This window comes from Peromyscus maniculatus, chromosome 11 (assembly GCF_049852395.1).
Source record: "Peromyscus maniculatus bairdii isolate BWxNUB_F1_BW_parent chromosome 11, HU_Pman_BW_mat_3.1, whole genome shotgun sequence".
Classification (NCBI taxonomy): Eukaryota; Metazoa; Chordata; class Mammalia; order Rodentia; family Cricetidae; genus Peromyscus; species Peromyscus maniculatus.
Window position 1 is genome coordinate 103,726,413 of NC_134862.1, and position 27,675 is coordinate 103,754,087.

The following is a 27,675-nucleotide window of genomic DNA, read 5'->3' on the forward strand; positions in this document are numbered from 1 at the left end:
CATTTTTTTTTAATTATGAGACAGAGACAAGCAAGAGAAAGAAAATTACAAACATCTGAAATTTAAGGAATTTTGCATACAGAAAAGGCAGGATCAAATACGTGTTTTAAGAAGATTAATCTGGCAGTGTTGGGTAGAATAGATTAGAGAATGAATATGCTGGAGGCAAGGAGACTTCTCAGGTTATTGCAGCTGCAGAGATAAGAGGCAATAAAAACCCAGACCCAGTAGTTAGCAAAGAGACGAGACATACAATGTGTGAATATAGTCTCCATTTCTCTTGGTCACACACATTTTCTGCACCATGGTACACACACTCCATGTATATTGCTTTAAGAGTTCTTTTAAAATATCAGGTGGTCACTCTGCATCCAGACACAGGCCCTGGGTCAGGTCATAGTGCTCAAAGCCCCAGACTTCCATCCTGCAGCTCAAAAGCCACCTTTGGTGTTAAAGAGAGCAGATTACCATTCCAGATTATGCAGGGTAGGGCAATCACAGACTATTGAAAAGAATGAGTTAATTTTAGAAGGTAATAACCTTTTTTAAGTTCCCTACCCTTTGCTCTTTTTCAAAACTGCAGATAGTCTTTTGCCACCGTGCAGGAAACAGCTGTGTGATCCTTCCCTGAACAGCATTCCAGAGGTCCTCAGCACTATACTGTGTAGGACAGTTTCTAGTCCAAGTGAAGGCAGTCCCCTCTTGTTTGACAAGACCTCACAGAGGAGCAGAGTGGAAGAGAGTTTCAGAACCAGGCCCAACCAACTTTAGGTTCTGCTCTGCCACTTTCTAGCTGTGATCAGCTATATACATTTAACATTTCTTCCCTGTAAAGTGGGAGGGGGCCTACCTCATGGAGTTTGGGAGATTATTCATGTTCACACACCCTCAACCTTTAACACTGTGGATGAGATAGAATAGATACAAATACGGTTTAATTAATTAATTAATTTAAATACGGTTAAATTAATTAATAAGGAGAGAAAGCTATTCCAAAGCATATGTATGTGGAAGTGCTGGCTTCCTTGTCCTACCTCCTTCAGGGAAAGGAAACCAGCCTTTCTCAATATGCCTACACCTAACCCTGCTATCCACCCATTCCAACACCTGTTGAGGAACGCTGGCCTGCCCTCCACATGACCCCAGAGTCACTTCTTGGTCAAAATGCCTGGGCATCCCCAGGAAAAGGACCTGTGTGTGGTACTGCGAATAGAGATTCTTGCATGAGCTTTGGGTAAACAAAGACTCCTTGGTCTTGGCAGAAGTTCCTCATTACTCTTTATTAATTTGCCTTCCCTCCTTCCCTCCTCAGCCCTCCCAATTCTGTGCACTGTGTGAATTATAGCTTTGCCTCTGCATAATGTGATTTCATCTGTGGCTGCTTAATGCTTCAGCTGACTCTTGCTGTGTTTATCTTAATGTTTCCCAGAACACTCTACTACTTCCTATGCCTGACAGTGTCTCTTGTTTCTAACTCCTCAGACCTGCCCAGCTCTAGGGTTGTAGCATTTTGTATAAGGTACATGGCTGGGCCCTTAGAAAAGCCCCTCAACTGGACTTTGCTTTGGTTTCCTTCTGGTTTTTGTAGTTCAAACCCATTGAAGAGGATAGAACCGAGGATATAGATTCTTTTTGCTGCCAGGTCTTAATGTCACTCTCCCATGAGCATTCAAGCGAAAGGCCCCAGGATGGGAACCTCATTGCTTCTAGGAAGCAAGATCTGAGTTTAACCATAGAAAGGAGAGAACAGAGCCCACATCTCATCCTGGAAGTGGCGTCTATCAGCGACTGTTTGGCCGTCCTCCCTTGGCCCAGGAGGAGCAGAGAAGACCCAGTTTAGACCAAAACCCTGGCCTTCAGTGTTCTATCCACTCTTCAGCCACTTTCTCCAATCTAGACTGCATATTTACCTTATTCATTGCAATGCTCAGTAAATGTTTATTGACTTCTACCTTACATGCCAGGCTGTTAATAGTCAGACTGTTCCAAGATGCCAGAATCTGAAGAACTCTTTTCTGCATCCTAGGGAGAAGCCCATCATATCCTGACCCCACCCCACCCCCAAATCCAGATGCCTCTAGCCCTGTGAACCCCTCTGCTACACCTCCTATTCTCCATTGAATATCTTGGGAAGTTTATAACAGAAACAGAAACTGAAATAATTATATCAGAAAATGGCAGTCTCCACTGTAAAAAGCCTTTGTGATTGACTGATACTCAGTGCTGGGAGTGTGCATATACTACAGCAGGCATCTTAGCTCAGGATGTCTTAGTTGCCTCCTTTTTCATAGACGAGGGATTCTTGACCCCATCTCCCCTTTTTTTCTTTTCCCTTGGCTCAGTGTAACCCACAGGCTGCTGAATTCCCCACCAGTTATCAGAATATTTGGGGCCAGACACATAACTATCCTTCAGGGAGCCTCGGCCCAATGAGCTCTGACTTTGCACACTTTGTTACCTTTCTGGAGCTCTGAGGACAGAGCTGAGACCTGCAAGGTGCTCTGGGATCTGCTGCCACCCTCTCGTGTGTGTGTGTGTGTGTGTGTGTGTGTGTGTGTGTGTGTGTGTGTGTGTGTGTGTGTGTGTAACTGTATGTGTAGGAGGGAGGGAAGATTTCAGAGACTGAATTACCAAAGACTTCAATCTATAAATAATTCGGGTCATGGAGTCCTACAAAAATAAACTTCAGCTTGAATCCTCTCTCACAGCACTAAATGCACAGCTGCAGATGTGCACTCATTAACTCACCAGAGTCTGAACTCTGAGAGCAGCACCAGACACCCCACCCACCTCTGCAAAGACTGGAATGTGCGTGCATGTGTGGTACACATATGCACACAAACACCACCTGTCAGGTACACACAGAACACACATGATGTACCAAACACACATACCACACATTAAACACAACATGACACATGGATATACAACGCTACACAGACACGTGGAGGGGCATACACATCACATACAAAGTATGTGTATGACATAACACACACACACACACACACACACATCATATACACAGACATATCACACACCAAACACATATATGCCACACACATACATACATGACATAGAGACACTACACAGAGAATCAAAGACACACACACATCAAATACACGTAGACCACACCAGTTACACCATACTACACACATACAAATATATGACACATATCACACAGAGATACAAATGTGCACCATGCTACATATCAACTATGTAATACACTGCCTGTGCATACTCACATACAGTTGCAGATATACCACGCTACACATACACAACATAACACACATGTGTGTATGGTGCAAGCCCAGAGTTCTGAGCCAGAGCCAGCCAGTAATAACCTTAGGACAGAAGATGCTGTGAGTCTGCTCAAGTTACTATGGCACCTCAATCACTTTGCATCTGAACTCCCTTCCTCTCCTAAGTGCTAAGGTCCTAGAAACCAGATTTTCAAAAGATCTGGGTTCAACCCCAGTGATGCTACCTTCACTTTTGTAGTACACTTCACATTTGCCATAGAAGTAATTCCCACCCTAGATCTGTGCTCAGGCTTCATCTCCTCCACAAAGCCTCTCCTCAGGGCCCCCCTCAAGGCAGATGGGCCACCCCATCCTGAGCTGCCATCTTTAGTTTGTGAAGATGACTTGGGCTTTCCTGTCCCCAACCTGAGCTCTCTGAAGAAATGCAATATCATTTATCAGTTTCCTCTGTTCCCTAGTGCAGTCTGGCTCATGGTAGACATGTAATAAATAAATAGAGGGTAGTACTGGAAATATTAGCTAATAACTCTTTTCATTTCCATGATATCCTTTTTGTGCTGAGAGAGAAGAGTAGCCACTCTCATCTGGCAGCTACAGAAACTATTATATGAATAAATAAAATGGCTTGCTGCAAGCCACACACCAGTTAATACGAAAGTTGGGATTAGACTCTGCCATCACCAGAATCTTAGGCCCCAGCAATGTCTGTCAAACCCATTTTCCTTCCTAGATGATCCCTAATCCTACTGCTGACCAATAGCTCTTGTAAGCTATCATGACCATTGTTTCTGCTACTAACAGATTGCTAAACCTCACAGACAGACTCCGTGATAGAATTAACTAGAAAAGAGACTGATACATAAGAATTGAGGAACCATAGGTAAGCCAGTCAGCTGTGCATGCTGGTCTGAATGGGATGCTCAGGGAAAGGGGTTGCCATTCATTTCTATTCAGAACAGCTATGATTCAGAGGAAAGAAATAATAGTGTTAAAGTCTTTTCTTCCCTGCCCCTTGCCCTCCAAGAACAGACACTGTATTTCCCCTGAGCCCTACCCAACTCACTCTTGCCCCAAAGCCAGCTGTATTAAACCGAATTTTGGTCCCCAAGTAAATCCCTCCAATTAGATTCTGAGTTATTTTGTCCCTTAGAAAATAGGTAACAGTCTACTATGATTGAGGAAGGCCTGAAAGATGAGAAGGTAGGGAACACTTGGATTCCAGGTCTTCCATCTACTCTGCTCAGCTATGCTGTCCTCTTGACACTCATGTGAGAAGCCCCCTCCCACCCCAGCCTATGGTGGGACTCCAGCTCTATGAATCCCCTTACCTGTGTGACCATGGGGGTCACATAACTCTCCTAGCCTCAGATTTATCATCTATAAAATGGGAATTAAACTAGGACTGACAACAGAGGAACCTGTAAGGATAAATTAGTTCATGTTTATTATGTTTTAATCAGTAACTGGCACATTTTAAGAGCTACACAAGTGGTAGCTATCAATAATCTACCAGGTCAACAGCACCAATCTGACATATACCAAGTATGTTGTCCTACCTTCAGGCAAGGTTATACCTAAATGTGAAGCAAAATGAGTACCTTGTACTGAGAACCTGAAAAGGATAGCCTAGTCTCTTGGGCTATTAGGTGTCTACAGTTAGGTGTCCCTATGGAAAGGGTTCTTACTGAAGCACCTGTCAGTGTCCTTGCGTGAATTTAGGTACATTTTGTCTCTTACTATAGTAAACTGAGTTTTAAATTATATGCTTTCTGAACCTTGAGCAAGCAGCACAGCCTAGTAATGTCTACATGACCATTGAGATTGAGCTCTCTCAGGAGAGATGTTGTACTACTAGAAAACATGAGCTGGTGGTATGTCTTACCTTGCCATATTACCTCCCTCTTCTTTCCCACCTCAGCTTTTCCACTGACAGGATGTCAAGAACTTCTTACGTGGTCTACTCTGATTGGATTATAAAAATGGTCTATTTTAACTTATTAGTATCCTTTGGGTTATTTAAACCTGTCCCTGGGAATACAATACTAAAGAAAGCTGCCACTTTGTGGGACACCACAGAATAGACCAAATTGCTTGGCTTTAAAATCCCACTTTTGGAGCTAGAGAGATGGTTCAGCATTTAAGAGCACTGGCTGCCCTTGCAGAGGATAGAGGATCATTTCCCAGTACCCCTATGACAGGTCATAACCACCTATAACTCCAGTCCCTGGGGATCTGACATCCTCTTCTAGCCTCTTTGGACACTGTAAGAATAGGATATACAGACATACATGCAGGCAAAAAACGCATACACATAAAATATAAATAAATATTAAAATCCCACTTTTGTCCTGGTATACCCCAGCAGTTTCCTGCCATTAGCCATTTTGTGCCTGGTATCAATGGAGGACAACTCTGTAGGTGAGAGCTCCCCTGCTTGCTAATGAGCAGTCTCTGTGTTAAATGTATGCATCCCTGAACTGTCAAGGCCCAAAGTCTTGAACCTCAGAAGGCAGTTAAGAATGTGATTCTCTGTGTCAGATACTGAGTGGGCAGATTGCTTATTCTTGTTTTCACTGAGTCTCAGAGAGGTGACTCCCCTAAAAGTATTCTGTGCCTTATCAAAAGTCAGAAGGGAATAACCTGAGTCCCAGGTCCACACTCTGCCCACTTAATGTGCCACCTCCAGGGGGAAAGGCATTTGCTGCCAGCTAACCTCCTACCTCCAGCAGACCTGCCCCCCTTTCCCCTCCTTCTGGTCTCTCTGGCCTTCTTTGAGTTTCTTGAAGGGTTACCTAAGCTTGTGGCTGATAACAGGGAGTAGATGGGTATTTAAGAAAGTGCTGATTTATTGACCAATACTTTTCTTTCTAGGATTTGGACAGAATGAACTATAGCTTAGTTCAGGTGATTGCTCAGAATCTTCTGTTCTAGTTTGTTTTTTTGCATTGGTATTTGAGAGTTATACAGACTTGATTCTGGTATCTCTGGTTCATTAAATGATTATGGTGGCAGAAAGGAAATTTTCAAAGCATCTCACTAGGTCTCCAGTACAGTGGGAAGGTAAGGGACTAGCCATCATGGAACATAACTTCATGTGTGATGCACCTTGTTGCCTTGCATGGTACTACTTGGTCCCTGGGACTACAGAGGTGGGGACATGTTGTATTTATTCTTTCTTCTTCTGACTTTATGTCCAGACATTGCTCTGGGGCTTGTAGCCAATTCAGATGAATGGGCAAGGTGGCTGCTCAAGTTGACAAGGGCAAACAAGCTTCCTGAGGCAGGATATTCAAGGCCTGGCCAAAGGGAAGGGACTGCTTCTGCAGCTCTTGAGTGGAACTGGAGACAGCTCTCTTTGAGAGAAGAATTGGTATGAGGGTAGGGAAATTTCCTTTTGGATATGACACTTGGCTGACTCATACAAGAGCCAAAGTCAGAGTACTCTATGTCATGGAGACAAAATTGAGCCAAGTCAACAGGAAGTCATATAATGATCATGTCTGTCTTCAGGCCCAACAACTTCTGTAACTTAAAGCTGCTATATTTTTTTGTGACAGCTTTTAGAAATTTAAGCCTGTTGATCCAAATGAGAATTCTGATTTGAATAGTAAAGAGGCTCCTTTTAATTGTTGGGGGTGATACCATGTAGAGACTAGTGATTAGTTCTTCCTACTGCCTAAATCTCCAGGTTAGGAAGTGGATATCTCAGCCCTGTAACATCATGACTAACTCAGTGTTTTCGTCAGTCATATGAAGTAAATGCCCATCCTCATCTCACCTCTGGAAGGAAGAGCTTTGGTAACAGTTGTCAAATTAACTGCCTTTAATGGAGAGAGACTACTAAAGTGATAGAAAAGGGGTGATGGTGGAGCATAGTGGAAAGAAGAGTCAACCCACAGAGGAAGAACCATGAATAGCAATGGCTAAAAGAATACTCTTAGTTCCATTGAGCTAACCCCTGCAATTTCAAGCCAGAGCTCCCAGGTTACCTGCCAAAGCAGTGGAAGCATAGGATCCCAGGACAGACCCTAACCCAGTTCCTGTCCTTGAGATCCAGGTAAAAGGCCTCAGGCCATTGGGCACCCAGCCTCAATAGGCTCATGGTCTATTTACCCTCACCTCCAGCCCATCCCAACAGGTACATGCCATAACGAATCTTAGGCCCCTTCATTATGCCACTCTCAGGAAGTGCAGAGGTGGAAATGGTAGTTGGCATCACACTCCTTCAACTCTCTAGTAAATACTGTAGCTGACCCTCCCCACCTAGCCAGGCAGATCTGAATTCTCCTCTGCTCACTCTCTTTCCATGTTACTGCAGTATCAGGTCCAAGGTGAACCCTTGAAATAACTACATCATGGTGTCCCACCCTTAGAAACTCTCAGAGTATGAGGATTACTTGTATAGAAAAAAGAAACAGTTAAAGAGAAGAGAATGGAAAGGTGTAGAAAACAAAGCAATTCTACCTATCTTGTAAATATTTTTGGATCTCACTAAAGAATCAGAATTATCTGTCAGCTGGATCATAGTTCATATCCTTTCAAAGGTGTTTCTCAAGCATTCCCCTGTATCTATCACAGTTTGTGTCTAAGCCTCATGCAGGTCCTCAGAGGGATATAGGGAAAGTGGAAAACACATATCCACCTTCACAATGTTAATGACTCTACACATATTGGAAGCAATTAAAGAACAATTCAAGTAGTAAGTCAATACATGTTAGCTAATACAGATACAGTGAACAAATCAATTGATTATAATCTTAGGATACATGTCTAATAGAAAAAAAGGGCACCAGCTGATGTAATTAATTATCAGAAGGCAGGGGCCTTCTCAGGGGAGGCAAGACTTGAGTCAGAAGGTATGTAGGTAGAACGGGACAGGGGAGCTGGAGTAGGAGAATGGGTAGGGGGTGAATGGCAAGCTGCTGATATGGGATGGAACTGTGGATGGAGCCCATTCACACCAAGGACTCCTTGCCAACAACTCCTTACATGAAATTCTTTCCTTGAGGACATATAGGGATCAGCCAGATTAGTCTTTCTCCACCTTCTGTGCAAACAGCCTCAGCATTACTGGGAATCTCCCACCAAAACAGAGGCTATGGTCTGGCTCAGCCACACACTTCCCAACCCCTCCAAGTAATTCTGAGTGTGGCAGGATAAGAGCATTAGGTATGGACCATACTCTCAAAGATTCTGATTCATGGGTCCAGTTCTGAAATTCACATTTTTTAAAAACTCACAAGATAAGCTCAAGTATGTAGCCTGGGCAGAGGAGCTTTAGGTAAATGATGACATTAAGGTCCTTTTTGTTTACTGTCCTGGGGTGGGACAAAAGACAAAAAAAAGCATACTTCATCTCCCTATGTAACTTACAAATACAGCCAACTGACATCTAGGGGCAGAAAGATTTACAAGGCCTGAAATCTTCAGTCTCCCAATGATGACAACAAGATTTTTGATGATCTGCATAATTGTCCCCCCCCCCATGTCAGCCTAAGACAAGGGTATTGTATATAGATACTGACTCTCCAATCTATAGATACTGACACTCACTTACATAGGCACATCACAAATAATGTAAATAGATGTAAATGCACACAGGAACAACTGCACAGGGACAGTCAGGCTCTTTCATATGCATTCAAAGACAATTCAACCACCATTAGGAATCCCAGACCAAAACTGGGCATGGTGATGCATGATGCATGCCTGTAATCCAAGAATTGGAAAAACTGAAGGATCGTGGGTTAGAGCACAGACTGGGTTACACAGTGTAATCCTGGCCCCAAATATGTGAGAGAAAGGAGAAAAAAAGGAGACAGGGAGGGGGAAGAAAGAGGGAGAGGGGGAAACAGGGTAGGAGGGAAATCTCAGGCCCTGCACACTGAGAGTGATTGAGAATGGATTAAGAGTTTAACATAAGTAGCACTTCTTTCAAAGCAATGACCTGAAGGGGTAGCAAATGTCTTTTGTAAGCCACCCCTCCAAGTAGAAGCAGATGGTCACTGAGAAGGCTGAGTGTCAGTACTAAGGGGAATTTGTTTTTCTTGCAGATTCGAGCTGATGGTCCCCCCCATGGAGGGGTCCAGTATGAGATGGTCTCTGTGTTCAAAGATGGGAGCCCCATCCTCCGGGACATGGCCTTCTCTATCAATCAGCTCTACCTGTATGTCATGTCTGAGAGACAGGTAAGTGCTGATACACATCTCTCCTTTCCAAACTCTAGGAAACCTCTGATAGCCTATCAGCTGTGGTCAGAAGTTATTCTGTCCTACGACAGAGACTCTGAGCTTACTGTGCAGGGTTTCTGAGAAAGGCAGAGCCCTATGGCATTTGCAGAGAGGTAGAGGGAGGCTGCAAGCCCAGCCTCTTCCCGGAGGCTTCTCTCTAGGCCACAGCCCCTGTCTGCATGAGTGATAAAAAGCCCTGCAAGAAAAAGCTAGACTGAGCCCCACAGCATGGTGTGATTAGGAGGTAGATTTACTGCTCCTAGGCCCACAGAGTTGGCTGCTCATGGGAGCCAAAGAGGTGTAAATAATCTAGGCCTTCAGGCTGGGCTGGCTCCTGGAAGACAGGACTGAGATGGGGCCCTAGAAGGAAATCAAATCTTGTCCTGAATCTGAGATTGGATGCAGGATGGAGCTGGTCAGTTCTGGAAAGCTGAAACTACCTACAAAGGTTGGAAACCCCACAAGAGAAGCCTCAATCCTTTGCAAAGTAGCAACTGAGCAAGCCTATCTTCCTAGACCTAGGGAAGGAATTATTCTTCAGCTCATATTTTTTTCTCCATGTGTATGAAGAGGGAACTATGGGAAGAAAAGGAAGAAGGGATGATGGGGTTTACCAGATCCTCAGAGGAAGGAAACTAGGTGAAGTGCTTAGCCATGGCTGGTCGTTTTTTGTTTGTTTGTTTGTTTTCCATATTTTTTTATTTATTTTACAATACTATTCAGTTCTACATAATAGCCACAGATTCCCTTGTTCTCTCCCTACCTGCCCCCTCCCCTTCCCCCCAGCCCACGCCCCATTCCCACCTCCTCCAGATCAAGGTCTCCCCCAAGGACTGGGATTGACCTGATAGACTCAGTCCAGGCAGGTCCAGTCCCCTCCTCCCAGATTGAGCCAAGCGTCCCTGCATAAGTCCCAGGTTTCAAACAGCTAACTCATGCAACGAGCCCAGGACCTGGTACCACTGCCTAGATGCCTCCCAAACAGATCAAGCCAATCGACTGTCTCACCTATTCAGAGGGCCTGATCAGTTGGGGGTCCCTCAGCCTTTGGTTCATAGTTCATGTGTTTCCATTCATTTGGTTATTTGTCCCTGTGCTTTATCCAACCTTGGTTTCAACAATTCTCGCTCATATAAACCCTCCTCTTTCTTGCTAATTAGACTCCCAGCGCTCCACCAGGGGCCTAGCCATGGATATCTGCATCCAGATTCCTCAGTCCTTGGATGGGGTTTGTGGCACAACTATTAGGGTGTTTGGCCATCCCATCCCATCACCAGAGTAGGTCAGTCCCGGCTGTCTCTCGACCATTGCCAGCAGTCTTTTGTGGGGATATCTTTGTGGATTTCTGTGGGCCTCTCTAGCTCTTTGTTTCTTCCTTTTCTCATGTGGTCTTCATTTACCATGGTCTCCTATTCCTTGTTCTCCCTCTCTTTTCTTGATCCAGCTAGGATCTCCTGCTCTCTTTCCCTCAACCCTTGCCCTTCATTGCTCCCACTCATGTCCAGGCTGTTCATGCAGATCTCATCCATTTCTCCGTGTCTTTCTTGGGGTCCCGTTTTCCAGGTAGCCTCACTGGTGATGTGAGTAGCAGTCCAGTCATCCTTGTTCCACATCTAGCATCTTTCTATGAGTGAGTACATACCATATTTGTCTTTCTGAGTCTGGGTTACCTCACTCAGGATGATTTTTTCTAGATCCACCCATTTGCCTGCAAACCTCATGATGTCATTGTTTTTCTCTGCTGAGTAGTATTCCATTGTGTATATGTGCCACAATTTATTTATCCATTCTTCAGTTGAAGGGCATCTAGGTTGTTTCCAGGTTTTGGCTATTACAAACAATGCTGATATGAACATAGCTGAGCAAGTGCTCTTGTGGTATGATTGAGCATTTCTTGGGTATATGCCCAAGAGTGGTATAGCTGGATCTTGGGGGAGATTGATTCCCAATTTTCTAAGAAAGCATGGCTGGTTGTTTTATCCTCTTGATCAGGAGATAACCATGGATCAGCAGCAGCCATGGTATTACCCTTTTCCTGAGGAGGACAAAAAAGAAAGAGGTTGTCTCAGAGCTAAGGCTATGCTTACTGACTGGGAAGACAACCACACTGGAGGACCCACCCCTTCACTAGGTATCTCCTATGTCTTTCTTGAATGTTCCTCAAAGACTCCAGTGTCCTTGGTCAGTTTCACCCTTCCCAGAGTTCTGTGTGTTCTCTTTTCAGAGATAAAGAATCTGGATCAAGGGATGACAGATGAGGGGCTGAGCAGGAATGAAGAAAAGGGGATGGGTGCATGGTGGCATTAAGGAAAGCAGTGATGCAGCTCTAACTTGAAAATTACTTCTTGAGAATAGGTGACACAAATCATATGCTAATTGCATGCGAATTACATCCAGATCCTCTTGAACCCACCTGTCTTTTCTACCTTTATTCGTGTGGCCCCTGCAATTGAGGCATAAACAGATCCAGTTGAGAACTTACTAGAACTGAGGGAAGCTTTGCCAACCCAGAGTGGGTAAGGCAGTCCTAGAAATAAACATTGGCCTATTAGCCCATAAAATAGCCAATGGGTCTTGGAAAAGGGTTACTGGACAGATAATTATTGGGAACAAAGTACTGGGAAAATATCAGAACAAATGAGGCTTGATTGCTACCCTTAAATTGATTACAATCTAATGAGGGAGACATGTCCCCAGAGATCTGTACCATCAGATACATTTCTATGGGTGCTTGCATTTTTTTCCTATTCTCTTTTTTTTAAGGCAGAAACTTCTTTGTATTTATTGGATGGAGGTATATGTGTATATGCATGTGTTATGTGTGTGTGGAGGCTAGAGACCAATCTCTTGTCAATCCTCAGGCACCATCCACTTTATTTCTTAAGACAGTGTCCTTCACTAGCCTAGAACTCAACAAATAACTAGGCTGACAGGTTGTAAGTTCTAGGGTTTAGCTTCACTATGCTCTCTACTACTGGGGTTATATATGTGTAGCTTTCTTTTGTTTACATGGGTCTGGAGGTCCAACTCAGATCCTCATGTTCATATAGCAAGCACTTACTGATTGAGCCATTCTCCCAACCCCAAAGGGTTATTTTTAAATAAGAAAGTAGATGTTTCTCATTCAAATCCAAGCACTACATTTTAAGAACAATCACAATTCATCAAATCCTCCTGTCCAAAATATAACACCCTGTAGCCATATGGCCAACACCCAGATGCTTCTGCAAAACTACCTACAGACAGCAAAATGGAGGGACAGAGAGATAGAGCCAGGTGAAAGGGTGGCCACACGGGATGAAGAGACCTTGCTTTGGTAGTATTTTCAGACACTCTGTATGCCTAAGGACCAAACAGATCTGGGCAAGAACTTACACTTGGGTTCCCTGAGCCTATTGACACATGAAAACCAAGGTAAAAATAGCAATGACCAATGAGAGTTTACGGTGAGGGGGAAAAAAAGGTAGCATATCTTTCTTTTTTTTTTTTTTTTTTTGGTTTTTTCGAGACAGGGTTTCTCTGTGTAGTTTTGCGCCTTTCCTGGAGCTCACTTGGTAGCCCAGGCTGGCCTCGAACTCACAGCGATCCGCCTGGCTCTGCCTCCCAAGTGCTGGGATTAAAGGCGTGCGCCACCACCGCCCGGCAGCATATCTTTCTTAAATGGGATGCTTTTTGAAAATAATGTGATAAAATGCAGGCAGAAAGGGGTGTAGTTCAGTGGCAGAGAGCCTGCCTGATGTGCTCAAGTCCTGGATCCTATTTCTCGCACTGCACAGGTGGCTGAGAAGAGAGGCTGGGTCAGAAATGAGGCTGTTGGGTAGGCTTCAAGTACATAATGAGCCCTTGGTCCATATCTGAAAGCATCAGCCCTAGCCACATCACGTATCTCATTTATAAATATTCCTTCATTCCTCCTGTCTTTTGCATCAGATGCCCTGTTCTTGTTATAGTCAGAACCAGACAGATTGAGTAGCAGCCAGCCATGGGGAGCTGAAACTGGAAGCCTTTGGGTTTAATGCCATGGGGCTGAATCTGGTCAAGTGAGATATTAGTAGGAGCTCCCAGTACCAAGTGGAGTGGGGCAGTCAGGAGGCTGAGAGGGATTTGTGATGGAGCTCAGAAGCCTGTTACCTGGGGAGCTGTAAATCATGCAGAAGAAGCAGCCAGGTGACTTCAGCAGGGGTAATCCAGGGCTGAGGGCCAGGAGCAGCTCATGAGGCCCATCTGTCTGAGGCCATGGAGCAGAGTATTGACACTCAGTATGGCCTCGTAAAGGACACAGTTTAATGTGTGCTAGGAGGACAATCAGTAAGAACAAAGTCAGGCAGCCTGTTTTCTCTCCCAGTGTTTGCCATTACTTTTTACATTATCCACAACCTTAGCTTATGCCTTTGTTAATTAAAGGATGTGAATCAAATAATGAGATATCTCTGAAGCCCCAAGTCCTGGGTCCCATCTCACAATTTTATAGCTGAGTTGCCTTGTACAAGTCACTTAATCTAGTGTATCTCATGCAGAAAAGTGTGAGATCAGTTGAGATAACAAATGAAGACTCTCTTCTTATTCAGCATCAAAGGCCACATACATACCCATATGTGACTCCATATGGCACCTCTAGCCCTCACTCTCTATAATCCCATTACTAGGTACATAGAGGTGTGGTTATTAGGATGAAGAAAATGGCGTGTGAGAGATAGCTGGCCTGGCCTGAGCCAAGAGGCCCAGGTTCTGGAGCCTCTAGTCCTGACTCTACCAACAGTTTCCTAGGGGGCTGGTCTATTAACTCCTCAGGGACTTGGGAAGGTAAACTTCCAAGACAGAGGTGTCAGTCTAATTCTGGCATCTCCCAGATCTTAGCAAGACTTAGCAAGGTCTTGGCTTGGGACTTTTAAAAATAAAGTTGGAAATAAATGTATTTTTATTATTGCTGAATCAACAGAATATATGTCTTCCTTGATACTTTGTGTTTTTCTTATAGTTTTCAATATTATTCTTTTCCTATATGTCTTGGATAGTTCTTGTGCTGTGAAGTCTTTAGGAATAACCCTGGGGTTCTGGTAATTTTTCGTTGGTGTTTTTTTGCTCAGTTTATAATGTGTCTACATCATGAATAAAAAATACCTTTTCATCAATTATTGGTGAATTTTGGATGATTGTTTCTTTTTTCATTTAACTCTGTATGATTTCTATGGTCATTTTGGGAGGACAGAACTGATATTCTAATACAGTGGTTCTCACAACCTGTGGGTTGTGACCCCTTTCACAGGGGTCATCTAAGACCATCAGAAAAATACAGATATTTATATTACAATTCATAAAAGTATAAAATTACAGTTATGAAGTAGCAATGAAAGTAATTTTATGGTTGGGGGTCACCACAGCATGAAGAACTGTATTAAAGGACTTCGGCACTAGGAAAGTTGAGAACCACTGTCATAATAGATGAAATGACCATAATTAGGTTATTGTCATGAAGTGTCTCTTCTGCTACTTAAAGTGTTTATTGAAGAATACATTAATAATTTTCTAAATTATTTTTTCAGATAACTTCATTATAATTTGAATTTTATTTTCTCAGTTTTGGAACACATCTCATACATAGATCAATTTTCATGTTCTTCTGCAAATAATGTACTCAGTAGCAACATAGATAAGCTTGACATTAGATTGCAAGATCTTTCTAAAGGAAAGATGGATGCAGCCAAGTGCTCCTAAGAGTATCTTCCCACCAGGTGGTGGTGGTGCGCGCCTTTAATCCCAGCACTCAGAAGGCAGAGGATCTCTATGAGTTTGAGGCCAATCTGGTCTACAGAGTGAGATCCAGGACAGACACCAAAACTACATAGAGAAACCCTGTCTCAGGGGAAAAAAGTATCTTCCCTTATCCATGATCACAATACTGAATAGGAATTTGGTAATCAGAGAGTATGTTCATGGGCCAAGAAAGTGTATGTTTCCTGTTACTGTAACAAAATATCTAAGACTAGGTAACTTATAAAGTGAAGATGTTTGTGGGCCAAAGTCAAAACAGCATGGTCTAATTTCTTGTAGGGACCACTTACCTGTGTCACAGAATCTTAGGAATTATCGATGACATGAACATGCTTGAGAAGGGGAGATCACATGATAAGACCAGAAGCCAGAGAGCTGGGGACGGAGCTAGGGTTGCTCTTTAACAGCACTTTTGTAAGAACCAGTATCTCCCCAAGGACAGCACCTTCAATGATTTAATTACATACCACTATCAGTCCCCTTAAAGCCCCTACAGTACTTTATAGCTTGTCAGGCTTGTGAAGCACACTCAAGACATATCCAAATTTCATAGGACATGATGGGAAGGATCCTTTTGATAATTTCACTTTGTAATACACTATGGGCAATGTAATCTTTTTTATTAAAAAATTTTTTATTCATTTTACGTACCAACCACAGATCCCCCTCTCATTCCTCCTCCCGCTTTCCCACCCACCCACCCACCCACCCCTCATCCCCTCCTCCAAAAGGGTAAATTCTCCCTTGGTGGAGTCAGCAAAGCCTGGTACCAACAGCTGTGGAACCTGCATGGGACTGGACTAGACCCTTTGCATATGGGCAATGTAATCTTATGTCTTCCCTCTATCTTCCTGTTCTCTCACCCTTTCCCAAAGATGTGGTACCTGTTATATCCTTGAGACAATGTGAGAGTAGAATCAGTTTTCCAATTCTACCTTGAGAGGTTTCCATCTCTGTGCAAAGCTAGAGCCATCCAATCTCGCACTCAGATATTTCTCCCTCCTCCTCCTCCTCCTCCTCCTCCTCCTCCTCCTCCTCCTCCTCCTCCTCCTCTCTTTTCTTCTCTCTCTCTCTCTCTCTCTCTCTCTCTCTCTCTCTCTCTCTCTCTCATGTATATGTGTGTGTGTGTCAATTAACTAAATGTAATTAAGACATAGTACTAGTAAGAAGTGTTGAGTCATTAGTGCCACTGCCTAACAAGTCAATGTTAATGTACTCTTAATGGATCTATGGCTTGGCCAGTCCCAGGAGGAAACTTGGAAACAAAAATCTAGTCCTGCTGTTAATTGCCCAGGTGTTCCATCAAGAGAAGGCTAGCTCTTCCCTAGAAAGCTACCCCAACTTCAGCAGTAAGTCAGCAGATGTCATGAACAGAAATACCACTTGCTCCCAGACCCTCAGTGTCTAATGGAAGTCAGTCAGCAAGGCTGGGAACGTTAGGCTGGGAGCCAAGTAAAACAGCAAGTAAGATGATGAAAAGAAGAGGCACAGCCTGCTTCCAACCCAGCTTGTCAGGCTGGCCACTCCCAGAAAGGGAATACCACTCTGTCCTCAGGGTAGATGGGAAAAGAGTGTAGGAATGGAAGCAATTATTCTATTTTATACTTTAATTAGATTGAATTAGCAGAGGGAATAGAGGCATAAAATGATCCAGCGAAGGGTGAAATGGAAAAGGAGAGTCACCGTGCAGAATGGCTCCATGCAGGCTGGAGAGAGCCTTGGGAAGAGCAGAGGGCTAGAGATGGGTGACATGTTTGGAGAGGGCGGGGGGCCTGGGATTCTACTCTTCGTTTGGAGGCCTAGAGAGGACAAATCCCATGGAGTTTAAGATTTGGTGTATATGAACGACACCACCATTGCACAGCCACTTACGTAACTTTAGAAAATTATGTAATTTTCTTCTAAGCCTCAGTTGTTTTACCTGTGTATTAGGTCTAATAAAGCTGTATTCTGAGGATAACAGATGTAAAGTGCCTTGTGTGTCTCCAACATGCAGTCTGGACTTTCATCGTCAATGGTATTTTTAATAAAACTTCCTGGTACTTCAGAGAGGACCAGAGTGTTTGTTATAAACTATGGCTGGGGAAACCCCTGCTCCCAAGAACAGCTTGCAACCTGTCGTCATCTCAGTGGACCACCAGAAGACTCTGGCCTGGCCAAACTGGGCTGCATTTTCATAACCTGTTATTTATTTTTAAAAGCCAGCAATGTGCCCAGTAGACTAAATAGTCCCTCTCTCAGAACACCGAGAGGCAGCCTATATATGAGGCCAAGAGGCCAGAATATAAGCATCTGTGGAGAGGAGGGAGAGGTTTCCAGCTAGATTATCCTCATGCCATAGGCCACATGTATGAACGCCTGGTTTTGAAGAGAACCTCCAAGGGCCTCTCCAAGTATGTAACCAAGCCCCAAGCTCAGTGACAAAGACAGAATAAACCTCTTCTGCCTGTGAACACTCAGACCCAATCCAAGTGGCCTTATATATACCAGTGGTATTGGCACACTGTTCTGTTTACTATATTACAAACCACCTCAAACTTTATGGAGATAACACAGACATCTTTTCACAGCCTGGGGAATGACATAAACTGCTAGAGTAACTAGAATGATGGTAGGATGTCTGGAGAGATGGCTCAGCGAAAAGTATGTACTGCTCTTGCATAGGACCTAAGTTCAGTTTCCAGCCCTCCTGATGGTCAGCTGACAACCACCTATAACTTCAGCTCCAGGGAATCTGATATCATCTCTGACCTCCACCAGCACTGTACTCAAATGCATTACACCCCTACCACCACCACACACATACATGAAACTTAAAAATAAACAAGGGACTAAGACTGTCTGGACTTTTGACTGGACTGGCATCAATACATGTGCTTTGGGCATCCTTAAAACATGGCAATCCCAATACAGTTTCTGACACAGTCTCTAACATGTTTGACATGTTAGCTGTTGACTCTGAGAATGAGAAGCCCCCACAAATAAGACAGAAATTGGATTAGCTTTGGAAGTCTCCTCATCTCTTTTACTTGCCTCCTCTCTAGTGACCATCACCCCCAGAGATTTTTGTGTGTCCATAGATACAATTTAAGAAACAAGACTATGGAGTGATCAACTGCATGATTCCCTGTCTGCCAGGGCCATGGGCCACAGAACACCAGAGCTGGCCAAGACTTGAGAGATGGCCTATTCTGATCCCAGATGAGAAATACTCTATGGGTACTTTTAGTATTGCAAGCATCCAGCACTTAGATCCAGGGTCAGCACAAGTGTGTGAGGACACACTAATGGTTTTCCATCAAGCTGCTTATTGGCTGAGGTTATGTGAGTCCCAAAAAAAGGCTAAAAACATCGGTTTTAGCCCTAAAAGTGCCTCTGGAAAATGGACTCTGTCAGGAGCAGGTCACAGTAAAGGGACATTCCTAGTCAAAATATGGACCTTCCTGTGACAACATTGTCCCAGCTCTCAGGCATAGCTCTCCCCTGTGACACGGAGAAGTATTCCTTACTCTGCATACTTGGAGGATATTAACAGGTTCACCACCCTGTCTTAAGAAGTTTGCAAGTGGTAGGGCAATGAGAACTTCACCCTGGGGTTATCAGACACAGACTACGAAGCACCCCCTTCCAATGGGGGCAGAGAACTAGCTCTCCTGTCTCCATCTCTGCCCCCCAATATTCCCCCAACATACATACTCTTTTCCCTGTGTGTGTGTGGAAAGAACCTGGAGGTCAGAGCAGTTTCCTACCTTATGAGATGGCAATACTCAGCCAGCTTCACCAGAGAACCAATTTTGTTTTCACTGGTCTGGAGGAGTCCCTTTGAATAATTACAAAGCTGGTTCTAGGACCGAAAATAACCATTTTCAAAAGAGCTATGTTCACACTTGGGATAGTAAGCCTGTAGCCAAAGTGGCTGAATTTCTAAGTCCCCTAAGTTACCCAAGTACCTTGTAAGGGAAACAAAAACTGAAGACACTTCCAGATTCATTGTCCCCTGCACCCTGACACCTCAGACTGTTAATTTTGGTTGTGGTTATTTGTTTAGTCCAGGAGAGAAGACTCCTGAGTGTAGACAGAGCATGCCTAAGTGTGGTTTTACAAGGCAAATGGTGTCTATCATAGGCATCCCCCTTTTTCTGGCCTGAGAGCCTTGGCTCAGCTACAGGGGGAACGTAAAAATAGAGTTGGGGGTTGCCAGAGAGTTGAGCCTGAGGGACTTGATGAATTACGGAGTTTGAGGATTAGGAAAGTGAGGATAAGAGAGTTTCTGCTGCACTTTTGGGTTAGAATGTGTCACTTTCAATCCAAGCCTTTGGTGCACACATGTTTCTGTTTAAGGATATGGAACCCCATGTGGCCTGGGAGCTGAGTCTCACTCAGATCAGTGTCTTTCCCAAAGAAAGGGCAGAATCCTGCTTCCAGCAGCACAGTACAAGGAGCCAGCAGTGGCCTCCTCCCCCCGGGTTTTGATTTCCCTCATCACCAGCATCAAGGAGCCCAGAAGCTGACCCTGATCATTGTTGGCTATTAATATTCTCTTGGAGCATTTTTTAAAAATAAATGTTTTCACCTGAGGGAAAAGAACTGCTAACCTACCCTATTAATCAGACACTTGGATTGCTGTATTTTAGAGAGAGAATTCCAGCCTCTTATTTTAAAGTCCTTTGGTTTGGAAAGAAGTGATTAAACACAATGCTCAGGCTGGACAGACTGGTGCCAAAAACCTGCATTGCTCTAAATGAGCAGGGACCTGGGGACTGTCCTCTGAGCTTTGGCAGGGGCTTTGATTTCTCTTTCTAGTAACTGCTGATGGCTGACACCCTGACTGCCCATAGTGATCCTCCAAGGACAGGAGGAGGGAAAATTACTGGATCTTAATTCCAGATGCCCAGAGAAGAGAAAGGACTAGCTTGCCCTGGCTATAATCTGAATTGTAAGGAAAACCAGGGCTAATGCTAGTTAACCTGGCTCAGCCCAGCATTCCTTTACCTACTTGACCATGGCTTCATTCAGCATATGCAAAAGGAAGCACTGGTTGTGTGTACAAAGTTTTAATTTAAAAAATTTAAACAACCTAGGCCCCAGAGAGTCACTGAAGATGTTCCCAAGAGTCAAATTAAACTAGGAGAGATTTGCATATCATTTGCATATACAGCCTCTTTCATTCAGTAGACCATTAACTGTCTACCATGTATAATGCATAGCTTTGTCCACTGGTAAGTCATTTGCATATGCAGATTTGGACAAGGCTGTCTTTCTAAGGAATGGTCCAGCAAATATCTTATAAATAGGTCTGCCCTGGAGATAGTCTCCTTATGATTTCTTCCTGTTCTTTTCACTATAACAACAGTGCTATTAAGTATCAGTTTTGTGTAGAGATAAAAAACAGGATACCTACCCTAGGGAGGGTCATCAAATTCTACGGTAAGGAGTGGAATGAAAGTAGGTTACAGAGAGAATGTGGGCAGGGTGCTCAGTGATTGAAGCAACTTGAGCCCTTCAGGAAGTGCTCTCACTAATTCCTTCAGGTTTAGAGTCTCCAGAAGAGATCTCTTTGTCTTGACACACAGATCCAGAACTAGTGAGCCTTAGAGATTATCTAGAGAAGGGCAGCCCTTTGTTTCACAGAAAAGGGGGCCTAGATCTCAGAAGTGGCTTTGAAAACAAAGAATATACCTTTAAAGAAGCTGACAGTCACCTACTATGAGCAGTTATCATCAAGAACTTGGTTAAGTCCAGCTCCACCACTAACTGCACTGAGGCCTTGAGCAAGCTGTTTCACCTCTCTGCTTCAGTAACCTCATCTGTAAATGGGCAGGCATACTTGTGGACTCTGCTTGAGTGTTCAATGAATTAATTCAATGAATTAATGTCGTAAAAGCACTCAGAGAAGCACCTGGCATGGCATGCCTGCTTAATACATGTTAGCATTGTAATTATGTTTTTATGGTTATGTCCCATGCCTATCACCAGGCCAAGTCCTGCAGAGCAAGACTCAACTTACAACCACACCTATAGAGTAAACTCTACTGGCTGCCTGGCCTCTCAGCTCTGCTTTACTAAAGATGTGTTGAAATCTAACATTTATGCCAATGTTTTTCTTCTTTTAGTTTACAAACATGACCTCAGCTAATGAGTATTATTTTCCCAGACTTTTCTATAGATAAGAAAACTGAAATTAAGTCTGGCTTGCTAATTTGCCCAGAGCAGCAAAGCTGGCAAACAGCAGCATTGGGCCTCTGCACCAGGCCTCCTCAGTGGAAGCTCCTTCACTGTGCTGAATACAGTGCCCCCTGCTGTGCCTGCTCCCATCCTGCAATCTCTCCATCAAGTGCCCCAGGCTCTAGGAAAGGCAGGCCCCTCCTAACCTGGCACTCTCAAGGAGGTGGGAGTCTGTTTAAAAACCCAATTAAAGAATGCCAATATCGTTCCAGAGCCCAGACTCATTCAAGGGGCAGCAGAAGAAATACCCCTGGACAGAAAAAAAAGCATCCTGTCCAAGGAGTTTGGTGCCACTGCCCTGTGTAGTGTATAGCAGACTAGTGTCCTTCCAAGAATACTCTCTCCTGAAAGACAATCACCAATGTCAGACCAATAAGGAATGTAAGCCCCTGGATGTTTAATGATGTAAACAAGGTGCTCCTAGGGTTCTTAAGGGTAGAGCTATGAGTGAGGTGCAAGTCTGGGCAACAGTAAAGCCTTTTGGACTTGCTGCCCTTCCCATCCCCACCAATGCCATTCAGAGACCCCAATGTGATCTCATGACTCCCTGTGTATCCTTCCAACCCTGTCCTCAACCTGGCTTACTCAACAAAGGAAACCCTTGCAAGGAAGGCAAGTGCAGAATACAAGAAATAATGCAGCTAAGCCTCACTCAGCTCCTAAGGTACCACCCAGGAGTGGAACAGATATGCCAGGATTCACTCAGCTGCTGGTCCCAGCTAGAGTCCTATGGCTCAGGAAGGCCTTACCAAGACACATGGTGGAGAAGGGGTGGGATGACAGCCCAGAACTCAGCCTTCTCCTGCTCAGCCCTTCCTGACACTGACACTCTTGCTCTCAATATTTAGTTTTGGTAACTGAATGTGTTTGATTTAGACCATAACATTTAATGCCACTTTGGATTTCCAATTAGGCTTCAGTTAGATACCAACAGTCTTATTTGTTCTGATCAACATAAGAGAGGGCAACATCAGAGAACCTGTCACAAAAAAAAACTTACTTCTATCTGCCAATGGCTGGGACAGTGATGTGAAGATAGTTTCATAGGTGTTGAGAGAAGCACATTCATCAGCCAAAGAGAGAGGGAGTAAAAGAGAAAGAAGTAGAGCTGCAGTCCTCGGCCTCCTCCAGAGTAGGTGTGCAAGCTGTACATTAGAGGACTCTGTATAGAAACCAGGGACAGGAACAGCATAATCTACCCACACAAGCTTCTCATTCAAAGTGATGTAGGCTCAGAGACACTCCTGGAACTTTGATCCAGGCCCTATGAATGATGCCGTTAAGAGGTAGGAAGCTGATCTCCAGTGAGTTCTTCAAGACCTCACTCCTCATCTACAAGTAGCTAGCTGTACAAGTTCACATAAAAATTGGAGCTTGTCTTCACAAATACCTGTGAGTCTAGCATATTGCTTACACACAATGAGTCTCTCAAGGGCTGTCCAAGAGAGAATGTTTAGGGTCAAACTCAGGTCTGTAAAGGAATTCAAGGAAATGTAGGTAGAGAAATGGCAGAAGATGATGCATCTGCCTTGTGAATCATCTGGGTGGCTGAGTCAAGGATAATTACAGCCTTAGTTTCCCCATTGTGAAATGAATTCTTTCAAAGGTCACACTGCTTGGAAGCTGACCTGAGTGTGAGCATGTCCATACTGGTGAGTACTAATGTGAGGGCAATGACTATCCCTGCATGAATGAGCAGCAGTATCTCTCCTGAGGAGGCTTTTTTTTCTGTGCTATTGCAGGGGAGTAGTGTGGATTCTCATTTCTCCTCCAAGGCTTGGCTTTCACTGTTTCAGACTCAAACTTGACTCTATTTTTGTAGCCAGCCCTTTGTTCTTTCTCTGAGCCCAGTTTAGGAACCTGGGGTCTCTACTTGGTGCTCTGTGGTTCAATTCCCTGAGCATCTGCCACTCTGCATCAGGTAACCTTCCTTGCCCACACCTGCCAGTTGTCCCCACTTCCTGCTCCTCTCTGTAAACAGGTTGGGGTTTGAATTCACCACCAGATGGGAGAACACCAGTTGTCATCAGCTGGTGGCACCTAGGAAACAGCCCAGGTTCAGCCTTGTCCCTTACTGTATGATAAGAGTGGCTTCTAGCCATGCCAGTTTATGGGATGAAGATAAAGATGTTTCCCCTTTGCCTGTAGTTCCTTCTTTCAGTGATATTGATGGTTAATGGGACCTTGTCTGGCTGGACTGCTTCTGTTTCCCCAGGAGATGACAATGTTCACTAATTATTAGGTGCTTGATGTAGGCTGGAAGCCAAAGAAACAGAGAAAGAAGGCTGTTATGCAAGAAGGCTTCCTATGGTAGCAGGAAGGTCCTTGTAGGCAGGTCATCCTGTATCCAGATCTGGGCTCTGCAATTCTGCTTTTCCCTAAGGCCTGGCTTAGCCTCTATGCATCAGTTTTCTCTTCTGTAAAGTGGGGACAGTGATAATGGTCACCATTTTGGTTGCTGGGAAATGAAATGGCTGATCCATATAGGATTTTTGAGACAGCATAAGCTAAGCCTATAGAATGGATGCAACTCAGGCCTACCTGTTTCCTTGGTTCGCTCCTGAGCTGCTCCTCCTCAGCCACTAAGTCCCCGACTAACAAGTTACTCATTTTTTATCCTGAAGTCATCTGCCAGTTGCAACTATTTCTAGCCTATGTCTTAGGAGACAAGACTAAGGAAGGAAAACAGATAACCATAGAAGCTCATTTACCAGTTGTCAGAGCCTGCCATCAGCAGAGCTCTCCTGCTCCATCTCCTGGGTGCCAAGAAGAATCAGCCTGACCTTTGATTTACTGCTCAATATGAGTCTCTTCTTCTGGGTCTCTCTGCCAGTGCCCAGCCCACCCTCAGCAGCCTGGTGCTGTCTTCCTGAATCCTGTTCCTTACCAGGCTGCAGAGTGGGTGAGCTGTTCTATGTCCTCTGAGCATCACTGCTATCGTGACCAGACTCCTAAAGCCCATGAGTGCAGAACAGGTGAACCAGAGCCATTTATTTTGTCCCACAGCCCAGGATGCAAAGTGAGGCAAAGGCTAGCAAGCCATGTGCTCCAGCATTACTCAAGGATTCAACAGCCTTCTTCATCTTCCTCCCAGCCTGCCTCCTGGAATTTCTCTATTAAGCTTCACAAGGTACCCCCCTCCCCTTTCATTCATGTGCCTTCTGCATCTACTCTCACATCAGTTCTACACTGAGTTGATCTGCTGTGGCTATTTCTGCTTCTCTGTCTCTTTACTTCTTGAGCTAGCCTTACTTCTCTGAGCCACTTGGACTGATGTATGCAACCAAGGATCAGACAATAGAAGGTAGTGATAGTCAGTGGTGTCAAGGACATGAAGTAACAGCTGTACTGACAAGAAAACATGACATAGAGGTCCTCAGGAGTCCAGGGATGAGCCAGATAGACCTGGCTGCAGGAGTGTGTGTGTGTGTGTGTGTGTGTGTGTGTGTGTGTGTGTGTATTTTACAGCAGTCCCAAATCAGCTTTAAGAACATTTTCCAAGAAACTGTTACTCTTCAGGCCATCTACCTAGGTCTTCTCTTGGCCTCTACTACCTGTATTGGCAAGACTTCCATCTTCCCATCTGAGGAAGAGAGTTTTAAAACCCTTGTGCAAGTCAGCTTCAGGATTTTTAAGCTCTCTTCTTGGATCTGACTGTTAGCATCAGTTTTCTGCAGGGAATGATTTAACCTTCATTTATTCATTAATACTCCCCCCCTTAACTTCATTATGGAAGATTTATAAAGGTGCTGAATTAGAAAGGTCACCTGTCCCTGGGCCCAGGACATGATGTGCCTGTAGCTCTTATGAGCTTCATTCTCAAGATTCATTCCTGAAATAGGGAGATGAGGAGGACAGCAGCAGGACAAGTCAGCCTTGTTAGGTATATGTGAGACCTGTCTCTGCCACCCCCAGGTTGCCTAGTCTCATAGGTCCAAGTAATTGAGAAGTGGTTCCACTGAGGACTAACAGGATGGTATAAAAAGAATCTTAGAAACAGCGCCTAGCATACAGCAAATGGGAGAAACGTTAGCTCTGATGAAATGTCTCCCACTATTATAGACATCCTCAAAGGACACAAAACCTACACATCCCATATCTGATGCCATGTCTAGAACCACAGGAGATGCCTAAGATCACAAAAGACCCGGGGAAAAAATCAACCCTCATGCTTGGTGAGGTGAAAGTTGCTTCCCAAGACCTAGAAGATTCTTTAGGGCATCAAGCTGAACTCCTACTCTCTGCTGTAGCCAGGTCTCCACCTCACATCACCTAGAAATCACCCATCCTCATGTGCCTTGCTTCAAGTCCCTGTGTCCTATGCTGTCACAGTGGCTGACCATCTTAGCTCATGGAGTTCTCTCTACCAACCTTCCTAGAAGAGGAACAACATAAAGTAGCCTAAGAAAAATGCAGGGCTTTAATCTTGTGGAAAGGCAATGTACTTGCTTGCTACCTCCTCTTTGTCTTCTACCTGGGCACCAGGCAGAACTCAAAACCATTCAGTCTGCTCTTTGGGATAACCACAGTCTTCTGCCTTCTGACCTCGATACACTTGTATTCTTCTCCTTTTAGGCTCTAGGCAAATAGGGGATCAAATAGGCCAGGACCCCAACCTCTTACATTGCCAGCTGTACAGGAAGACTCAATCAGGGTTTGAGAAACAATTTCAGTAGGAAGGCAGGTGGGCAAACCTATTCCATGTGCCAAGCTGAGAATATTGGGTTTTAATATGATCATGGAGGATTACAAAATTTAATTTTATTTTATCTAATATTGTACAATTTGGTGCTTCTGGGATTCAACATGCAAATTTATGCTCCCAGTACAAATTGGAGCATGTCTAGATAAATGGAGGAACCTTAGGCACCCCCACTTTCTCCAGACTCCTATTTCCCTTATGAGATTACCTACTTGTTTGCCAAGGATGCACCCAAGACTAAATTTCCAGACAAGGGGGAACTCTGGAGCAACAGAAATTTGACTGGTGCTCTTCTAGACAGGGTGCATAAGGGAGCCCCTGGGTACTGGCAACAGCCTTCTGAGCAGGCAGCCTAGAGACTAGACAGGGGCTTCCATTAGTTAGTGGAAAAAGGCCTCTGCTGCTGCTCCCGTGGTCCAGAAGTGGGGATAGGTGTTTCCCTGGGATGCAAGCACATAATGACACTCTGGATGTAATGAGATGCCTGGGGCATTGTTAATCATGCCTGACCTTTTTAGAGCGGTGATATTGTATTGTTTTATTTCATGAAATAAGACCCTCCCCAAAAGGCCATTTGATATAGTTAGTTATTTTTATGTTTTTGAAAGGAATTTGCTTCTAAAAATTAATATGGTTGTGAGACTCTCATGGAATCCCTTAAGATGGCTGCAGGTACTAGCTATTGGACACCCCAGATAGGAAGTGACTGGCATTCATCAAACTGTGTGCTTGCAGGCCATTCCCTGAGTTCTACTCAGTTCGCCTCATCCTGCCATGGCCACAGCCTCCAAGCCACTGTGAGTAGTAGCACTGTCTTGGATTAGCTACCAGCAACTCCTCTCCCTATAATTCAAGCTAAATCAATATTGAAAGTTATAGTAATGAAAGATGGCCTCACACATACAGGAAGCATATTCTCAATCATCTTTAGCTGGGTTTGCCTAAGTCATATATATTAGTCAGAGCAATCTCTGTTTCTACTTTTCATGTTTTTCAGTTTCTTTTTACCTGTGGCCCTAGACTAACATCTAGTGGCCACATGGGCAGTGCTGATAGACCTCATCGTAGAAAATGAGGCTGCACACAGCCTGTAAATGTTTCCTATTTCATGTGCCTCTCACATGTGGATGGAATAGATATCCTGCCATTCCTGTAATTCTCAGGAGAGCTGCTAAGGAACAAGTTCATGCCGCTTCCATTATTGAACAACTGTGATGGGCATTGCTGGTCCTTTCCAACCAGTTGCTGAGGTGTCCTCCACACCACCTTGGTCCAGAGCTGTTGCTTTCTGCCTCTTGCATCCTGAAGCTACAGCTTTAGCACATAAAATTACTTTAAGCATAAGCAATGACAGATAACCATTAGAGGAGAATCAGACTTTACACTGTAAAAATTGAGCTGGGAATTGTCACTTTTAAGAGCTAAGAGAGAGACATATGGACAGACTACCAAGAGAATTTTATTTGTCTCTCAACATTAAATCTAA

The 27,675-nt window shown here is 44.2% G+C and overlaps 1 protein-coding gene across 4 annotated transcripts in view; it reads left to right on the forward strand.

The window, feature by feature from the left end:
• The window catches only part of Plxna2 (plexin A2), a 198,767-nt gene that overhangs the window by 85,669 nt on the left and 85,423 nt on the right, over positions 1-27,675 (forward strand). For all 4 annotated transcript variants that reach the window (XM_076548301.1, XM_006986754.4, XM_076548303.1 and 1 more), the window contains one exon: positions 9,314-9,448. In XM_076548301.1, coding sequence (XP_076404416.1) covers positions 9,314-9,448 — 135 coding nt within the window. The remainder of the gene's footprint in view (positions 1-9,313; positions 9,449-27,675) is intronic.